Genomic DNA, 17,670 nt, shown 5'->3' with positions numbered 1-17,670 from the left:
GTATGAGTCTCTAGTTATTTTCAGGTGGTATCATACTACTTTGATGAACAGGAAAGGCTTAGATGTCTCTTATAAAGTTTACTGTCATAGTTAATTTAAATATTTTTTTTCTAAACTTGTTTCTTTATATCATTGCTTTTAGTCTTTGGCTATAAGAATAATAGTTATAATAACTAACATTTGTATAATGCTTTCTAATGTTTATAGTGCTCATTGGTACCAAGCATGGTATAAAGGTTTGGGTTGAGTGAAAGTGTCATCAGATATTTATTAATGTTTCATAAAACTAAGAGATTATAGTATGGTAGAGGGAGCATTGATTTTTAGCCTTGGTCCTCAGAGTAACTATCCATGGAACCTTGCATGTGTCACTCAGCCACTGTAATAGTTTCCTCTTGGGTGGTTGGAATAGATGATCTCAAATTTATTTAGAAGATTCCTTTTAACACAAATTCTCTATTAGCCTGTTATTGCAGTAAAATTTATCCCATTTTTAGTGTCTAGCCTTTAAGATCAAAGAGATTATCTTTTTTCCCATTGTTAAGGCCAACCTGTTTCTTGACTACATCTGTGGAAGTGTATCTTCTCTAGCTGTCGAAAATGTTTTTCTCTCTGGTATATTTATTTAAGGATAGAGTTGATGAAGTCATCATGGGCATTTAATAATTTAAACAGTTTCTTATAGCTCATTATTTTGTACCATAGAAATAAAATATTTATTTTAAAACTTCCCCATCTCCCTGTAATAATTATGTTCTGTAATAAGCGCCCCCCCCCCCCACACACACACAGAGAACATAAAATTAAAACCCCTTAATTATAGAGTTCTTCAGAGAACCTCCAGGTGTGAAGGTATCACGTGGTATGTAGAGAGTTGCATTGGTTATCTGTGTCTCTGATGCCTATATCTGACTTCTCCGAACTTCTTCATGCTATATTGTTGCCTGGTTGACTTCCTCGTATGGATATCCAACAATCTCTCAAATTCAGCATTTTCAAAATTGTGCTGTCTTCTTTTCTACCCAGTAGAGACTTCACTAGTGCTTGATTCTTGACTCTAGATTCTATTAATGATGCTACCATTATCTCCTTATCCAGTATTGATACCTGCGCTTACCTTGGATCTGCCTCTTTTTTTTTAATTGCATCAAACTCATACTACCCATGGCAGAGTAGACCTCTGTCTCTTTGGACCAGTTCCTCCATTTATTTCTGTGGCCACTTTCTAACACCAAGTGCTTTATGTTGAATCCTCACTTTGGCATATTTTTCAGAACTTCCTTACACAGAAAAACCTGGAGTTTCACAAATTAATTCTAAATTATTTGTGAGATAAAAATAATGCAGAGGAGTAGTCTACAATTGTTTGACAATTAGAAATGCTTTTATGATAAACATTTATTAAGGACAGACTATAAATAAAGCACCTGAAATTCTAATTGTATTTAATATTCCAAAAATTATTTACAGGTCAGCAAACTTTTTTCTGTGAAAGCCCAGATAGTAAATATTTTAGGCAACTCTGACATTTTACCCTGACAGCAGCCACAGACAATACAGAAACAAAAGAGAATGGCAGTGTTCTAATAAATCTTTATTTATGGACATCACCATTTGAATTGCTTATAATTTTCGTATGTCATGAAATAATTCTATTTATTTTTTTCAACCATTTGAAAATGTAAAAACTGTTTTTAGTTTGTGGGCTATACAGAAACAGGCAACAGGTTTGATTTGGCCTAAGATGACTCCATACTTGAAGCTTATTTTAAATATGTAGAATAGCATTATCAATATGTAACGGGTCCTATAAGCTTCAGTTATACAAAGGACTTAAAAAGTACTATGTAATGGATACTCAGCACACAAAAATAAAGCTCCATTAAAACATAAGTCTGACAAAAATTTAATAAATAATATACTGTTCTTAGTTACTGAGAGTTTTTGTTTTCTACTTGGGAACAGGAATGGACTTGAGACGGGTGGTGGGTTAGGTCTATTACCATGGCTTAGTAAAACATCCAGTGATATTTCTTCCTTTGGTAGACTTCCATAGAGCAACCCTAGTCATTAGGCCTCATTATGTTGCCATTAGTGCTTAACCTGTAGTAGTGATTCAGTAAATGGTGAATGTGACAGGGGTTGTTTTTGATAGTGCTTTACTCTTTGTGAAAAGCATTTTTTTAAAATGAGTGTTATCTTAGATATTACCTATTCAGCTGTGCCCTACTTGCTTATTCAGAGTTTTAAGTGTAGCTGCTTCATGTCGGATCAAATAGAGGTCACTATAAAACCAAAGGTGGTAAGTCACACATTTTCCTTTACAGCTACAGGACCTATTTGACACTTTGGCAGTTATGGGAGCATTTCACACTTCATTGAAAAGTCATAAAAACCATTCACACAGGTCAGACTGAAGAATATTACCTAATTATATTGTGTTTTTAGCACCTAGAGTTTTAAAACTGTGTAAAGAATACAGGAATTATATTTCTGGTTCAGCAGCTGAGTAACTTTGCCTGTCTGGGCCTCTGTTTTCTAATTTTTAATCAAGATAGTTATGATCTCATTATTGTCCCTCAACTATTATGATGCTAAGGCCTATATTAACTATTTAGGCAGTGACTGTTACAGGTATTGAAGGGAAGGAGAGATAATTTTTTAATTTTACATATCCTGGAAGATTTCATGGGTAGTAGTAAGATTGGAGTGGGTAATATTTCAGTTTAAGTATTTGGAGGAGGCTATTCAAAATGTGGCTCTCAGACCTGCAGCGTCAGTTCTGACAACTTGTTATAATTAACAAATTATTGGGCCAACCAGACCTTCACATTCTGAACTTGTATCTCTGGGAATAGATTCCAGAAATGTTTAGCAAGTTCTCCTGGTGATTATTTGCATGGCAGAGTTTGAGAAGCACTGTTCTAGGTCTCAGACATATGCAGATTGAAATATTTTGTGGAGGAGTAATAAAACAGATTACTTTAAAGGAGGATAGAGGATGTACCAAGTAGAAAGTACTAAATGCCAAGGTTAAGAATTTGAGGTTTCTTTTAGAGAAAATTGAGCCATTGAAAATTTTTTGGCCAAATGCTGTGGCTCACACCTGTAATCCCACCACTTTGGTTGGCCGAGGCGGGAGCATATCTTGAGCCCAAAAGTTCAAGATCAGCCTGGGCAACATAGTGAGAGCTCGTTTCTACTAAAAATCAAAAAATTAGCCAGTCGTGGTGATGCACGCCTGTAGTCCCAGCTACTCAGGAGGCTGAGGTGGAAGGATCACTTCAGCCCAGGAGGTGGAGGCTGCAGTGAGCCGTGATCATGCTACTGTACTCCAGCCTGGGTGACAGAGCGAGATCCTGTCTCCAAAAAAAAAAAAAAAGAATTTTTAATTGGAGAGTGATATTATGAAAGCAGATATGATGAGATTAGCCTGATGGTTGTAATGTACAATAGATTTGAATGGGGTACTTCCAAAGCAGTGTTTCTTAAAGCCTTGCTACTCAAAAGAATTGTCCTTAGACTGGCATTGACATCAGTCACCTGAGAACTTGTTGGAAATGCAGAATCTCAGCTCCCTCCAAGACCAACCAAATTTGAATCTAGTTTAACAAAATCCCAAAGGGATTCTTATTTAAAGCTTGAGAACCCTAGCTTGGGGCATAATTTGTGGGCTACCTATATTGGAATCACCTGTAAAAAGTATACATACCTCTTATAGTCCCCTCTCCATATCTACCTAATATGACTATCAAGCTACCCAAATAATTCTTACACAGTGTGAAAACCTTTGTGCTAGAACAGTAGTTCTAAGCATGGCTACACAGAAACCTCAGACCAATAAAATCTAAATTTGTGAGAGGGGACCCCAGACATTGGTAAGTTGAGTACCAATGTATTAGAAGGAGTGATAGGAGTTAGAAGATTAATGCGCTAATTCTATTGTGAACTGACAAAGCGTCAGGGTTTGTGTGGTGGTACTGGAGATGGAAAGAATGAGGCAGATGCCAGGGACATTGTGAAGAACTGTTAGCCTTTGGTGACTCAGTCTGTTGATAATAAGAAAGCAAGGGAAAGAAAGGTTAAAGAAAAAGGATGGAGGCTCTATAATGTTTAATATTGACAATAGTGAACTCTCTCTTTTTGATTTGTGTACATTCTCTATACCTGCTATCACATCTATAATTAGAGTAAAATTAATTAACTTTATTTTTAAATAAGATGGGCATGGTTTTGAGCCTGAGTGACTTCAAAACCTGCTAACAATTAACAGACATTAGAAAGCAAGGTGAAATGGAGAAATTGGTTGAAAGGAAGGGAGAATATATTGAGTTTTAATTTAGAAGGCTGGATATTGACATCCTAGCTTATCCACATGAAATGGTAGGCAGGCTGTTGACAATTACGACTAAAGTGTTAGGGAATAAAGAATATAGATACTCATTTAGAATTTAGAATTGAGTGTTATCTACATAGAGTTGACAACTAAAAGCAAGATAATGTATAGATGAGAGATGCAAGGAAAAGACTTTAGGTTATAGATAAAATAACAGAGTTAAAGTCACAGCATCAATTTGAAGAATGCCTGTGTTCAAAGAGATGAGAACAAGAAGTAGTGCCTATGAGGCAAACACAAAAAATAGAGAAATAAAAGAACCAAGATGATACAATGTCAAAGATGCAAGAGAAGAATTTCAAGGAGAGGAGCTGTTCAATCATGTGATGTGCTGCAGAAAGCTAAAGGAATTGGGGGACTGAGAAACGCTGATGGATTTGAGAGTTAAGAGGTATTAATGACTTTCTGGAATATTGTTTCAGTAAAATAGTCCATGTAGAAGTCAGATTCCTGGGCATGATTGAGTCATTTGCTGAGGAAATTGAGAGACAGTTGGTATCAATAACTAATTTGAGAAATGTGAAGGCCAAGAAAGATAGAAAATTTTTAGGAAAGTAACTAGAAGGATAACAGGATTAAGTTATAATCCTGAGTAAGTCAGTCCAGAGTCACCACCCATTTAGAGGATGATCAGAGGGATGGGGTAGGGTTTGTCTTGAATAGTAGGGGTTACCTCTCTTAAAGCCCCCTACCCCTCTTCCTCTGGAATTGTGAATAGAAAGAAAGGCAGAATAGAAGAACAGATGTGCTGCGATCATAATAATTTGGTTTCTTTTAAGGTAGAACATTTTATGTGCCATCAAGATAGGCTTAAAACCATGTTTAAGTAAAATATTCAGTCCTCCTATTAAGTCCTCCTTAGCTAATTTGAGACTGGGAAAGCAGATACTTAGTTGGGATGCTTTGGTTGAAGCATTTAAAAAGTACTCTTCAGAACCAGACATAACTTTATATTTTGTCAAAGTAAGACACCTAACTTTATTCCACAACACTTTAGTAGCTGTCTCCCCTTAATGCATCTTTTACTTACTGGTGTTCCTGACTTTATGCCCTAAAGGTCAGCAAGCTGAAGTACTTTTTAACACATTCTCCTCAATGTCAGGCATTATTACTGTCAGCTGTCTTCCATGCCAAGGGTAACATGCAGGTGGATTTTCATAGCCAAGTCTAATGCTACAAACATGGATCCTTCCATTTCATAATTGATTATGAGTTTCTCTACAGGTGCCAAATTGCAGCAGTGAGATACGGGTCTTTATGTTTCCCTCACCCCAACTGCAGTCAAACTCATTAGGGAACACCTTGCAAAGATAGTTTACCAATCATTCTCACCCAAGTTCTAATAATGGTCAGCAGTTACCTTCAACAATGACTTCTCACACATCCCCTCTTCACACACATTTTCTTAACCCCCCAATGAATGAAGTCCACATTCTGGCATATCCTTTTAATAAGGTTCCCCTTACCAAGATTCTGTTAGGGTACAGCTTCTTAAATTTTGTTGTCTTTGCTTAATGCCTAGGAAGACTAGGGCATTAAGCTAAAGATGATTTGTCTTGTTTTCTAAAATTTAATATTTTTTTGTGTGGTAATATCTGTTGCAAAGTAAACCAAATCCTGATTTTGAAAGTTATCCCAGCATGCATTTTAGAAATAATTTTCTGGGCCTCTAAATAGAGAACTCAAGAATAAAGTCAGCTCTTTAGTTCTGCAGCAGTCAGAAGCAGATAGTCTATTTTGTATTTAGGTGTTGGTAACTTGTGAAACAGAGAGGGTAAAAATAGTAATAGATCCTGCTATGGATATGATAAGCCTCTGGATTTACTATAAGTTCCCCATATTGAATGAATTAGGTAATATAAATTTATCAGTTTCCATAGCCACATTGGTTGTACTTTAGGCTCATTGCTTCTCAAACATTTTTGTGCAAAAAGAATCTCTTGGAGATCAGAATGACATTTTGATTCAGAGGCCTGGGCTTGGAGGGGTTTGGGGGATGAGGCTGAGATTCTTCATTTCTAACAAATTCCCAGGAGATACTACTGGTCCCCAGACCACACTTGCAGTAAAAAGGTTCTAGGTGGTAGATAGCGGCTGCTAAGACCTTGCCCTCGGAATCTAGAAGGTGGCTGCCAGAATGACAACTTAGAGCCATTCTTAGCAAACATTTTTCTGTAAAGGACCAGATAGTAAATATTTTAAGCGTTGTGGCCATAGGTCTATATTTCATAGTCTTATTTGGTTTGCTTATTTTTACAACTTAAAAACCACCTTAGCTCTAAGGCATACCTCTGGCTAGAGCAAGAAGCTAAAGTCAAATCCAGTGGGCTTGTCAAGTTAGCCCATGGCTTCCAGATCTGGCATTGATACAAGCCCATTGTTTTACAAGCATTCTTAGGACTGTAGGAGAACCGTGAGGATTCCCATTCCAAAGAACTTTATAGGAAGATTGTGTGTTTGTTGAGGAGAGAAAGAAGATAAAATTATTTGGAAGAAAATAAAAAGCTACCATTTTGATTAATTTATGCGAAATGAAAATCTCTAAAAAGTGTTAACATTTAGATCATAAGTAAGAGTCAACATTTAGATCATAAGTAAGAGTCTGGGCAGAACTTCAAGATGGACCCAGAATGCATTTCCGTTCGATTTATATGATTAGTCTACCTACTTACGAGTCAGTATAGTGTCCAGTCATGGTTAAAAACTTGGTCAGACTTGTGTCTGAATCCCAGTTCTACTGCTTACTAGCTGGGTAACTTTAGTTAGTCAAGCTACTTAACTATTCTGAGATACAATAAAACCCCTGTTATATGGGGTTGTTAATATTAAATGAGAGTGTGTGCTTTAAAGTGTTTAGAAAACAATAAATAGTGACTATTACTATATTATTATGAGTATGACTGAATCCTATAAAAGAATCCTGTGGCCGGGCGTGGTGGCTCACACCTTTAATCCTAGTATTTTGGGAGGCCAAGGCGGGTGGATCACCTGAAGTCAGGAGTTCAAGACTAGCCTGAGCAACATAGTGAAACCTCGTCTCTACTAAAAATACAAAAATTAGCTGGGCATGGTGGCGGGCGCCTGTAATCCCAGCTACTCGGGAGACTGAGGCAGGAGAATCACTTGAACCCAGGTTGCGGTGAACCAGGATCATGCCATTGCACTCCAGTCTGGGTGACAGATCAAAACTCTGTCTCAAAAACAAAAACAAAAATAATCCTGTGACTGTCAGGCTGTCCATTAGAGTTGTCCTAGATACGGCTATCCTGGCATTCATGCCCTTCTTAATATCTTTGCAGACATAATGGGAAACTTGAACCTACAGTCCTTAATAACAACATACTTAATTTCTGCAAAGCTAGCAGAAACCTCATTACTAAACAAGTCAAGCTACTATTCCATGTGTTTTTAAAGGGGGGATTTCTTTGGGTCAAAGAGAGATGGATAGACTTAGCTTCCCAATGTGGCTATCAGTAGCTAGTCCCATTACTTATTTTGAAGAATATTGAAAACAGCTTTACCTCAGTGACTTGCTCGTCCTAATTTCATTTCAGTGTTTCACTGGATAATGAATGAAACTTTTGTCTGCCATGCCAGGACATCCAGACTTTAGTAGTTAAATTAACAGTATCAGCAGTGTCCTTGTTTAAGAAAGATTTATAGAAATTATAAGAAATTTAAAAATTTAAAGTACTGAATAACTATAAACTTTTTCAAATTTTATTTTTGGACTAAACAAAATGCTTAATTTCTGAAGTTTAAAAAATTGGTTTGGGGTTTTTTAAAATTATTTTTTAATGAGAGGAAGTCATTCATTACTGAAAAACAAGAATTACTAATCTTAAAATCAAAAGCCACTGGTATCTAAATACCTTTTTTTTTTGTCATTTCCAATACATCCTGTACATACTGTTGCATTTTTGTTTTGTTAATTTTATTGTGTTTTTAATGTTTTAAAAATAGCATGAAATAACTTATTTGAACCTGTAGTTGCAAGTTTTTGAAAAAAAACTTTTTTAGCTTTTAGTAAAACATGGAGGAGACTTGTTTGCTGAGAATGAAAATAAAGATACTCCTTGTGATTGTGCTGAAAAGCAACACCACAAAGATTTGGCCCTCAATCTGGAATCTCAAATGGTATTCTCACGGGATCCCGAGGCTGAAGAAATAGAAGCTGAATATGCTGCATTAGACAAACGAGAGGTCAGTTTATTTTTTATTCTCAGTAAAAAAATTACATGTAATTTTAGATTTTATGTTGTTTTGTATTTTTCTCCTTTAAAACTCAGTTTGTGTGTTCTTCTTTACAGTATTCTAAATATCCTGTCATCTTCATAGCCATAAAGTATAAAAATACATCTAGGCCAACCACGGTGGCTCATGCCTATAGTTCCAGTGCTTTGGGAGGCCAAGGCACCGGAGTTCTGAGACCAGCCTGGGCTATAGCAAGACTCTGTCTACAAAAAATTTTAAAAATTTGCCAGGAATGGTGGCCCACACTCGTTGTCCTAACTACTCAGGAGGCTGAGGCAAGAGGATCGCTTGAGCCCAAGAGTTCAAGGCTGCCATGAGCTATGATCATGCCAGGGCACTCCAGCCTGGTGACAAAGTGAGACCCTGTCTCTAACTTTAAAAATAAATAAATAATAACATCTAGGAAACCTGGAGCTATGGGTCTTTTGTCTATCATATATGAGTGTGTTTACTTACAAATAAATAAGGTGCTGATGTGAGATATGAATCCCATTCATCCTCCTCCTACAAGACTCCAGTCCTCCTGTTCATCAGTCTCACCTTCTCTTTTGGATTGATCATATCAACAAACATGCTTTGGTAGATCCCATCTTAAAAACAAAACAAAAAACATAAAAGCAGCCATTGACTCAACCCTTCCCTAGCCCTGTCTCTCTTCCCCTTTAGTTGTAGCCCCGTATCTCTTATCTTCTTATGAGAGAACCACTTCCTCACTTTCCATTCACTCTTTAGCCCACTGCAGTATGGCTTCTTCCCTTCTACTCTGATGGAACTGCCCCCCGTCATGGAGTGACATGTTGCCAAATTTAGTAGGTACTTTTCTGCCCTCATCTTACTTGAATTCCTTGGTGGCACTTGATGCAATTGACCAATCCCTTCTTAATGAAACACTTTTCTCTTGGCTTTGGGGACAACATTCTCTTCTGATTTTCCTTTATGTCTTCCCGGTCTCAATAAACATTACCTCTGTCCACTGAGTTGCTCAAGCATAAATGGGGGAAGCATTCTTGATCCCGCACATTTTCTTATTCATCATATCCAAACAACTGGGGAATCCTGTCAATTTTACCTCCAAAAATACAACCTAAATTCATTTGTTCTTCCCAACCTGTACTCCTACCTCTCTAGGCCCTCACCACCTTCCCTTCTTATCTGAGCTACTGTAATAGTTTCCTTACTGGTCTTCCTCCTTCTATTCTTGTATCTTTAGAATCCATATTATACACAGGATTCAGAATGACATTTTAAATATTACACATATCATTTAAATCATTTAATGATTTTTCATTGTACTTAGAATAAAATCCAAACTGTTTGCTCAGATGTAAGCCCTTATGTGATCTGACCACTACCTACCTTTCCAGCATTATCTCAGACCTTTTTTCCCCGGCACACTTTGTTCTAATTGTAATACTTAGACTACACCAAGGCATTTGCAGTTGCTCTTTCCTATGTCTGAAATCTCGCAGCTATTTTTTGTCATTCTTCCTAAAATAGGTCTCCTCTCTTCCCATTATTCTTTACTGTATGCCCTTTTTATTTTAATTTTTAAATTTTTTATTAATATTTTTGATTGAAAAATAATAATTGTATATATTTGGCAGTGCAGTGTTGTGTTTTGATATGTATATACAATGTGGAATCATTAAATCAAGCTAATTAACATATCCATCCCTAACTCACCTATCATTTTTCTAAGATGAGACATTTGAAATGTACTCTTATTTTGAAATATACAATACATTATTATTGGCTAAAGTCACCATTGTGTAATAGATCTCAAAACCTATTCTTCCTGTCTTATCTGAAACTGTATACCCCCTGTTTATTTTTCATAGGACCTATCACATGCTATAATTATTTTATGTATTTTGTTTACTTGTTTATTGCCTTTCTCTCCTATTAGACTGTCAATTCCATGAAGGCTAGAGCCATATCTGCCTATTCAGCAGACTATTTTCAGTGTTTGAAACACTGCTTGCACAAAATAGGCATCCATAGATATTTCTTAAAGAAAGTATAACACAGTAAATTTTTTCCTCCCAAAAGGATTCTGATTCCTCAGTGTTTAGTGCTAACTTGATTCTAAAAGGTATTATGTAACTACTGGTTTGTACATGTTTAGAAAAATAATCATACAATCATGTTGTTTATTTTCCCCATGGATTCCCAACAATTTGGGAGCTTTATACTCTCCATATGGCCAAAAGAACTGAGTTTCTTGGGATTAAAATTTACTTTTTAAAAAATCTTTGTTTCTGTAGTTAGGTTATTTTATAGGCAAGCTTATTCAGATTAAGTACACATAGAAAGAGAGAAGGCCTATGCCCTAAGCATTTTGCTGGCCCTTCACATGGTTATTTAATCCACATGGGAACCTTGAATGACAGTTGTGCTCTCCTCCCCACCTTTTTTTAGTGAGGAAATAAACTAGAAAATAACTGAATAACTTGCCAGAATCAAAGTGAGCTAAACTTGATTCTTCTGACTTCAGGTCCAAACAACTTCCGTTTGCCATATTGCCTCCTTTTTGACAATCCATTATCTTGAGTCAAACAGAAATTTTTACTGTAATAATTAGTATAGTCGTTTAGTCAGAAGACATTTAAGCAGTAATATTCCAGAAATAATATTGATGTAATTAAACTGCAAAACATTTAGTTTTTTCCCCAAAATACCATCTTATTTTAATTTATAATTGAATCAGGTAATAACAGTAGGCATTATCAGTAGATTTAATATCTAAAAGGACTTAATGTAACTAATATTATGTTAAGAAAAAAGTTACAGAAAAGTTTTATACTAATTCTATAGGAAAAAACTACTATGTACAAGAAGAATATTGAAGTACACCAAAATGATCATTACGATTATAGGTAATCTCCTTTACAATTATTATTTTGTCTATTTTCATGCATTTCCTGACATTTATAATGAGTATTTATTGCTAAAAATGTAAAATAATTTCTTCATCCTGACTGTATCCCCAGACTTAAGCAAACATATATGTATATTGAATTTTTAATGCAAAAGTAAGATCATGTCATATATTGTATTCTATGTTTTTTCAACTTAACAATATATCATGAACATCTATCTTAAGTCAGAACATATAATCTACATATTTTAAACATTTACCTATTGCTAAATGTCTAAGTAATTTATATGTTTTTACCTTTAAAAACAAGGCTACAGTGAATATTTGTCTGATGTATATCTTCTTTATCCAATTGTGCCATTATTGTAGTTAAAAATACAGATTCTAGAGCCAGACTGTCTGAGTTCATATCTTTGCCTGATGGCTGACTTACTATGTGACCTTGAGCAGATTACTTAAACTCTCTGCCTCAGTCTCTTCTTAAAATGAAGTTAACAGTCCCTACCTCATAAGGTTATAGTGATCCTTAATGAGTTAATATATGTATGTGCTTTGACCAGTGCCTGGCTCATTTTAAACATTAGCTAATTGTCTGCTGCTATAATCATGATTATTACTTCGTAGTCATCGTTATTGCATTGTATACACATTTTAAAAGTATAGTTCCTGTATGTCTTTAGAAATTGACTTGATGGGCCATAAGATTTTAAACTTTGTCAGATGCTCTTAAGCTGTCCGGAAAGATTATATTGATTTACTTTTATTTCATTAGTATATTAGAGAATCTTTTTCTCCACATTCTTGCTAGCGTTGAATATTATCAGTGTTATTATTATTTACCCAGTTTGGACAAATAAATGGTACCTTGTTTATTTCTCTGATTATCGTGTAAATTGACTGTTCAGTTGTGCATTTTCTATGAACTTGGTTTTCTTAATGCTTTCTAAGAGAACTTTGTGTATTTTTCCATATCCTAAGTTTTTTACTTATATGGTATTCAGAGGTATAATTTTTTTTCCTTTTTGTCTTCTGAATTTGTGACTTGCTAATACTATGATCACATGTCCCTGTATTTTTCTAGTTTTGTAGATTTTTTCAACCCATATTGGATTTGTTTTGTCTACTATTTTCACAATGTAAAGAGTAATATTTTCATACTCAAATAAATACCTATATTACCTGGATGTTTATAGCAGTACTATTTGTAATAGCCAAAAGGTGAAAACAACTCAAACGTTTATCAGCTAATGAATGGGTAAACAAGATGTGAGATATACACACAGTAGAATATTACTTAGCCATAAAAAGGAATGAACTACTAATACATGCTATATATAATGTGGATCAACCTCAAAAACCTTATGCTAAGTGAAAGAAGCCAGACACAAAAGGTCACATTTGAATGATTCCATTTATATGAAAGATCCAAAACAGATAAAAGCTGTAGAAACAGAACTCATATGCTGGACATTGCCTTAGCTGGCTACCTGGTTAGCAGGTTTAACCTACTCTGTTCTGCAGGAGCTGCTGGCTTCCTGTGATGCTCAGGCAAGAACAGCTGAATAAGGAGAGAGAAAACTAAAATGCCAAGAACTGGGGGCAGGGAAGATAAGGAGTGACTGCTTAATGTTTATAGGACTTTCTTTTGGAGTGATGGAAATGTTTTTAAACTAGATAAAGGTGATGATTGTACAACACTGAAAGTGTTCTAGATGCTGCTGAATTGTACACCTTAAAATGGTTAATTTTATGTTATGAGTTTTACCTGAATTTTTTTAAAATTATTTTTTATTTGAGACAGAGTCTCACTCTGTTGCCCAGGCTGTAGCACAGTAGTGCGATCTCAGCTCACTGCAGCCTCCACCTCCCAGGTTCAAGCGATTCTCCTGCCTCAGCCTCCCAAGTAGCTGGGATTACAGGCACCCACTGCCACACCTGGCTAATTTTTGTATTTTTAGTAGAGACAGGGTTTCATTGTGTTGACCATGCTGGTCTTGAACTCGTGACCTCAAGTGATCCACCCACCTCGGCCTCCCAAAGTGCTGGGATTACAGGCGTGAGCCACCATGCCCGGCCCCCTTGAATTTTTAAAAACATCAATGCTTTCTTTAAAACTTATATTTGTACCTTCTACTTTGACCCTGGTTGACTTCTGGATTATTTTGCCTATGCTGGTGATTTTACATGGCCTGCTGTGTGATTGTATTAAGTCATATATTTAGGTACTTTAAAAAATTTATGTTCTGAAGGTGAAATGTATATTTCAGCTGAGTTTTAATTTAGTTGATGATCTGGACAGTGTATATTTCTATAACTTCTTAATTTAGTCTTTTCCTCCAAATAATTAAACTATAAATGGGTAAAATCCACTTCTTATTCCCATCATTCAGCAAAACTGAGTGACTGCTAGACACTGTTTTAGATGCTTGGAGGAGCAAAGATAAGTGACTACACTCTAGGTGTTTACGTTCCAACAGGGAGAAAGAAACACACAAATAAGTTGAAAAGTAAGTGAATATGTAATTTTGGAGAGTGGGAACTGCTATAAAGAGATTTCTTAAATGAGGTATTTAAGTGATGGCTAGGAGGAGTGTGTTCAATTTATTTAAACACCAAAGGGAGAACAGAAAAATTAGCAAGTATTAGACCTAGGTTGGGGTCAGATTCTGTAGGAGCAGGACTGTGTGACTACATCTGAGTGTATGGAGGGAAAAGTGGGCAATATGCTGCTATGAAAGCCCATCGAAAGAATCATCCTTCCCTTCCCCACTCTTAGTCTATATAACTTAAAAAGGCTCAATGTTCTTTTTCTGGCAAGAAACTCATGCTGGACATTGCTGGCTACATTAGTTAGCAGGTTTAACCTACTCTTCTCTGCAGAAGCTGCTGGGTTCCTGTTATTTCAGAGTACAGCTCAGGGTAGCCTAGGTCTTGATGCCCAGGCAAGAACTGCTGAATAAGGAGAGAGGAAGCTGAAATGAAGGGAAGGGTCAAAGAATCCTAAAAACTTTCCTGGCTGTTTTTTCCACCCTCCCTCCCAAGCTAAGCTCATGGATCAGCTAATGAGAGATTGCTATTAAAGGGAATTAGAAATATCCTTTCTCCCTGAGCATCTAAACATCTTTTAAACTTTTAGCAGTTACAGTTACTTTTGGGTAAATAAGTGCCTATTCTTTTTTTTTTCTTTTAACAATAAACATGTTTTACCGATAGGGAGGGGAGGCTATTTTCCTTGTGAAAAAAATAAAAACAAATACTTTCATAACTCCTTTATGTGACAGCCTGTCTGAAATAATTTTTGAAGAGAACTATTTTATGATAATATCAAGGTAGTGCAGTTTGTATAATAGGGTGTTTCACAATTTTTCAATGGTCTTTTGGTAGCAGTAGTATGCACTAATGCAAAAGAGGTAATTTTATTCACGTTTCTTTTTAATTTAGTTTTCTTTTTCTTTCTTTATGTCAGTACTGACTGCTTTGAAGGTTATTGCTGGTTTGTTTAGTCTGAAAATAGAAGCAGTTTATCTTTGCAACAGGAAAGAGAAAGGTACTTTTAATGTGTCTTGCAGAAGAAAGAAGTAGTGCCCACTTGGGACTGAGCAATGTGTTGAAATGCTTCACGTGACCTAATTACAGTTCTGTTGTGAAGATTCAGAGTGGATATATGTTCATGAAGGCAGTGTATCTTTGTCCTTTAAGAATTATTTTTCTTCCACTGTTACCTATTGAAGTTTAAAACTGTGTGCATTTTAAAAAACTGGATCTATGCAGATTGTTTCATATTATCCCTTCTTTCTTAATTTACCTAAAATTAAATCTTCAGATATGTCATGTCAGAACTGCAAGCAAAGCTAATTTTCCCCCATAAGTTACTTGCACTGTCATTCTCTAGATAACACTAATCTGGAGAATCATGATTAAATTCACCATTTTCTCTCTCCCTATTTGGTTCAACATAAATAAAGTCAAATGATGGCTAACCTGAAAAAGAACATTTAGGATGTAAGACCAGGAAATATACAGTTGCCACCATTAGAAATATCAAGAAATATTCACTGTCATTGCTGAGGCAAGGAGAGGTACCCAGAATCCCAAGTCTGGATTTGGAATACATTTTCTAGAAGCAATGTATGACTTCTTTACTGGAATGAGTAGTACTAATTTAACCATTAAAGAGTTTATTAGGTTTTTGTAGAACTCATGTTTCATAAATTAGCTTAAAAGCAAATTGTATGTGATAGTTTGGGGCTTTTCTAAAGATAATTTGCATTAAATTGCAGTGCTTCTTTCTCTTATTTAATAGTATTCCTATATAGAAAAGTTTTGGTTAACTTTCCTTTAAAAAAAAAAAAAATGAGGTCTTACTATGTTGCCCAGGCTAGACTGCAGTGGCTATTCACCGGCATGTTTATAGCACACTACAGCATCAAACTCCTGGGCTCAAGTGATCCTCCTACTTCTCAGCCTCTCTAGTAGCTGAGACTATGGGCATTCGCTAAGTTCTGCTCCATTTCTTTTATGTTGATAGGAAACCCAAAACTGTGCCTAAGTGAACATATATATTCATACCCAGTTGATTTGCAGAAAGAACAGACTGGACAATAATACCCAAGAACTTGAGTAATGATTATTGCTCAATGGTGGAATTATAGGTTTTTGTTTCTAATACTTTTTGTATAATCCAAAATTTTAAAACTGTAAGATAAGATGGTCTTGCCATTATACTATGATATTTTATTTTTAGAATGATAAGGTACATGAGTCCCAGTATCTGCTTTACAGCATGAAAGAGACTTGTGAAAAAGCAGTTTGAAGTCCATGATAGTGGAGCATTAAAAAAGCCTTTTGAACTTTAATAACTAAATTTAAATAGGACGACTTTAAATGATAATCATGTACAGTCATCCCTCAGTATCCTTGGGGATTGGTTTCAGGACCCTCGTGGATACCAAAACCCACAGATACTCAAGTCCCTTATATAAAATGGGGTAGTATTTGCATATAACGTATGCACATCCTCCCATATACTTTAAATCATCTCTAGGTTAGTTATAATAATAACTAGTACAATGCAAATAATATGTAATTAGTTGTTATACTGTGTTATTTAAGGAATAATGACAAGAAAAGAAGTCTGTGCATGTTTAGTATAGACACAACCATTTTTTTCCCCAAATGTTTTCAATCCACAATTGATCCAATCCGTGGAATGCAGAACCGTGGATACATAGGACTGACTATATATTGTTTATAGGCATTTTGATACTTCCTATGAGTATAATGCCCATTTAACTTTATTTTTTTTCTTTTCAAAGCCATATGAAGGATTAAGGCCTCAGGATCTTCGTAGACTAAAAGATATGCTTATTGTGGAAACTGCAGACATGCTTCAGGCTCCTCTCTTTACTGCTGAAGCTTTACTTCGAGCTCATGGTAATGAAAGAAATGTCTTATGCTTCTAAGAACATGAGTAACTTTTGAAACTTCTGAGTTTTTAAAAGGGCTATTTTTGTATTTGAATACAGAACAAAATGGTCTGTTAAAAAAGCCTAAGTTGTGTTTTGTGCAGTTGTTACTTCTATACTCAGTTCCTCATAACATCTTGTATTTTGAAGTATAAATTGGCATATATCTAAGAGGAGAAACTGGAAAATTCTTTTTAGAAATTGAGCTACTAAAGCAAATTATAGATTGTCTAATTTTAGAAATGTGTCTAATTTGAGTGAGATTGAGCATTGAAATCCATAGTCCTAGCATTGGTTTTGACATTAATTTTTGCTGAAGTCATTCAAGTATAAAATTATGGTAGTTCAATTAAATACCTAAGAATTGTGCTATTAGTATTGTCAATTGTATTTATTTTATATAGTAGCTATTTCTCCCCATGAAGTACACAAAGTGAAGTTAAAGGGTCACCTTGGAAATATATTGTCCCTTTTAAGGGTGGTTTTCTTGTTTTTTGTTTTGTTTTGTTTTGTTTTTTAGACATAACTAACTTTGTATAAGAAAATTTTCCTAAGTGCTCAGTTTAAGTTCTCTATAATCCTTATGACAGGCATTCCAGGAGCTCTCACATGCTGGATTGGATCCTCTCATTGCCCACGATATTTGACATTTTGGCTGGTTTCAAAGAAAAGTATTT

The 17,670-nt window shown here is 35.4% G+C and overlaps 1 protein-coding gene across 8 annotated transcripts in view; it reads left to right on the top strand.

The window, feature by feature from the left end:
• Positions 1–17,670, top strand: part of ANKIB1 (ankyrin repeat and IBR domain containing 1) — a 158,352-nt gene that overhangs the window by 68,464 nt on the left and 72,218 nt on the right. For 6 of the 8 annotated variants that reach the window (XM_063725742.1, XM_009243023.3, XM_063725741.1 and 3 more), the window contains exons 4-5: positions 8,417–8,599; positions 16,844–16,961. In XM_063725742.1, coding sequence (XP_063581812.1) covers positions 8,417–8,599; positions 16,844–16,961 — 301 coding nt within the window. The remainder of the gene's footprint in view (positions 1–8,416; positions 8,600–16,843; positions 16,962–17,670) is intronic. The other 2 variants (XM_063725743.1, XM_054559496.1) reach the window with 1 other exon arrangement.

This window comes from Pongo abelii, chromosome 6, assembly GCF_028885655.2.
Source record: "Pongo abelii isolate AG06213 chromosome 6, NHGRI_mPonAbe1-v2.0_pri, whole genome shotgun sequence".
Classification (NCBI taxonomy): Eukaryota; Metazoa; Chordata; class Mammalia; order Primates; family Hominidae; genus Pongo; species Pongo abelii.
Note: the sequence above shows the minus strand (reverse complement) of the source record. Positions and strands in the feature narration are given on the sequence as shown.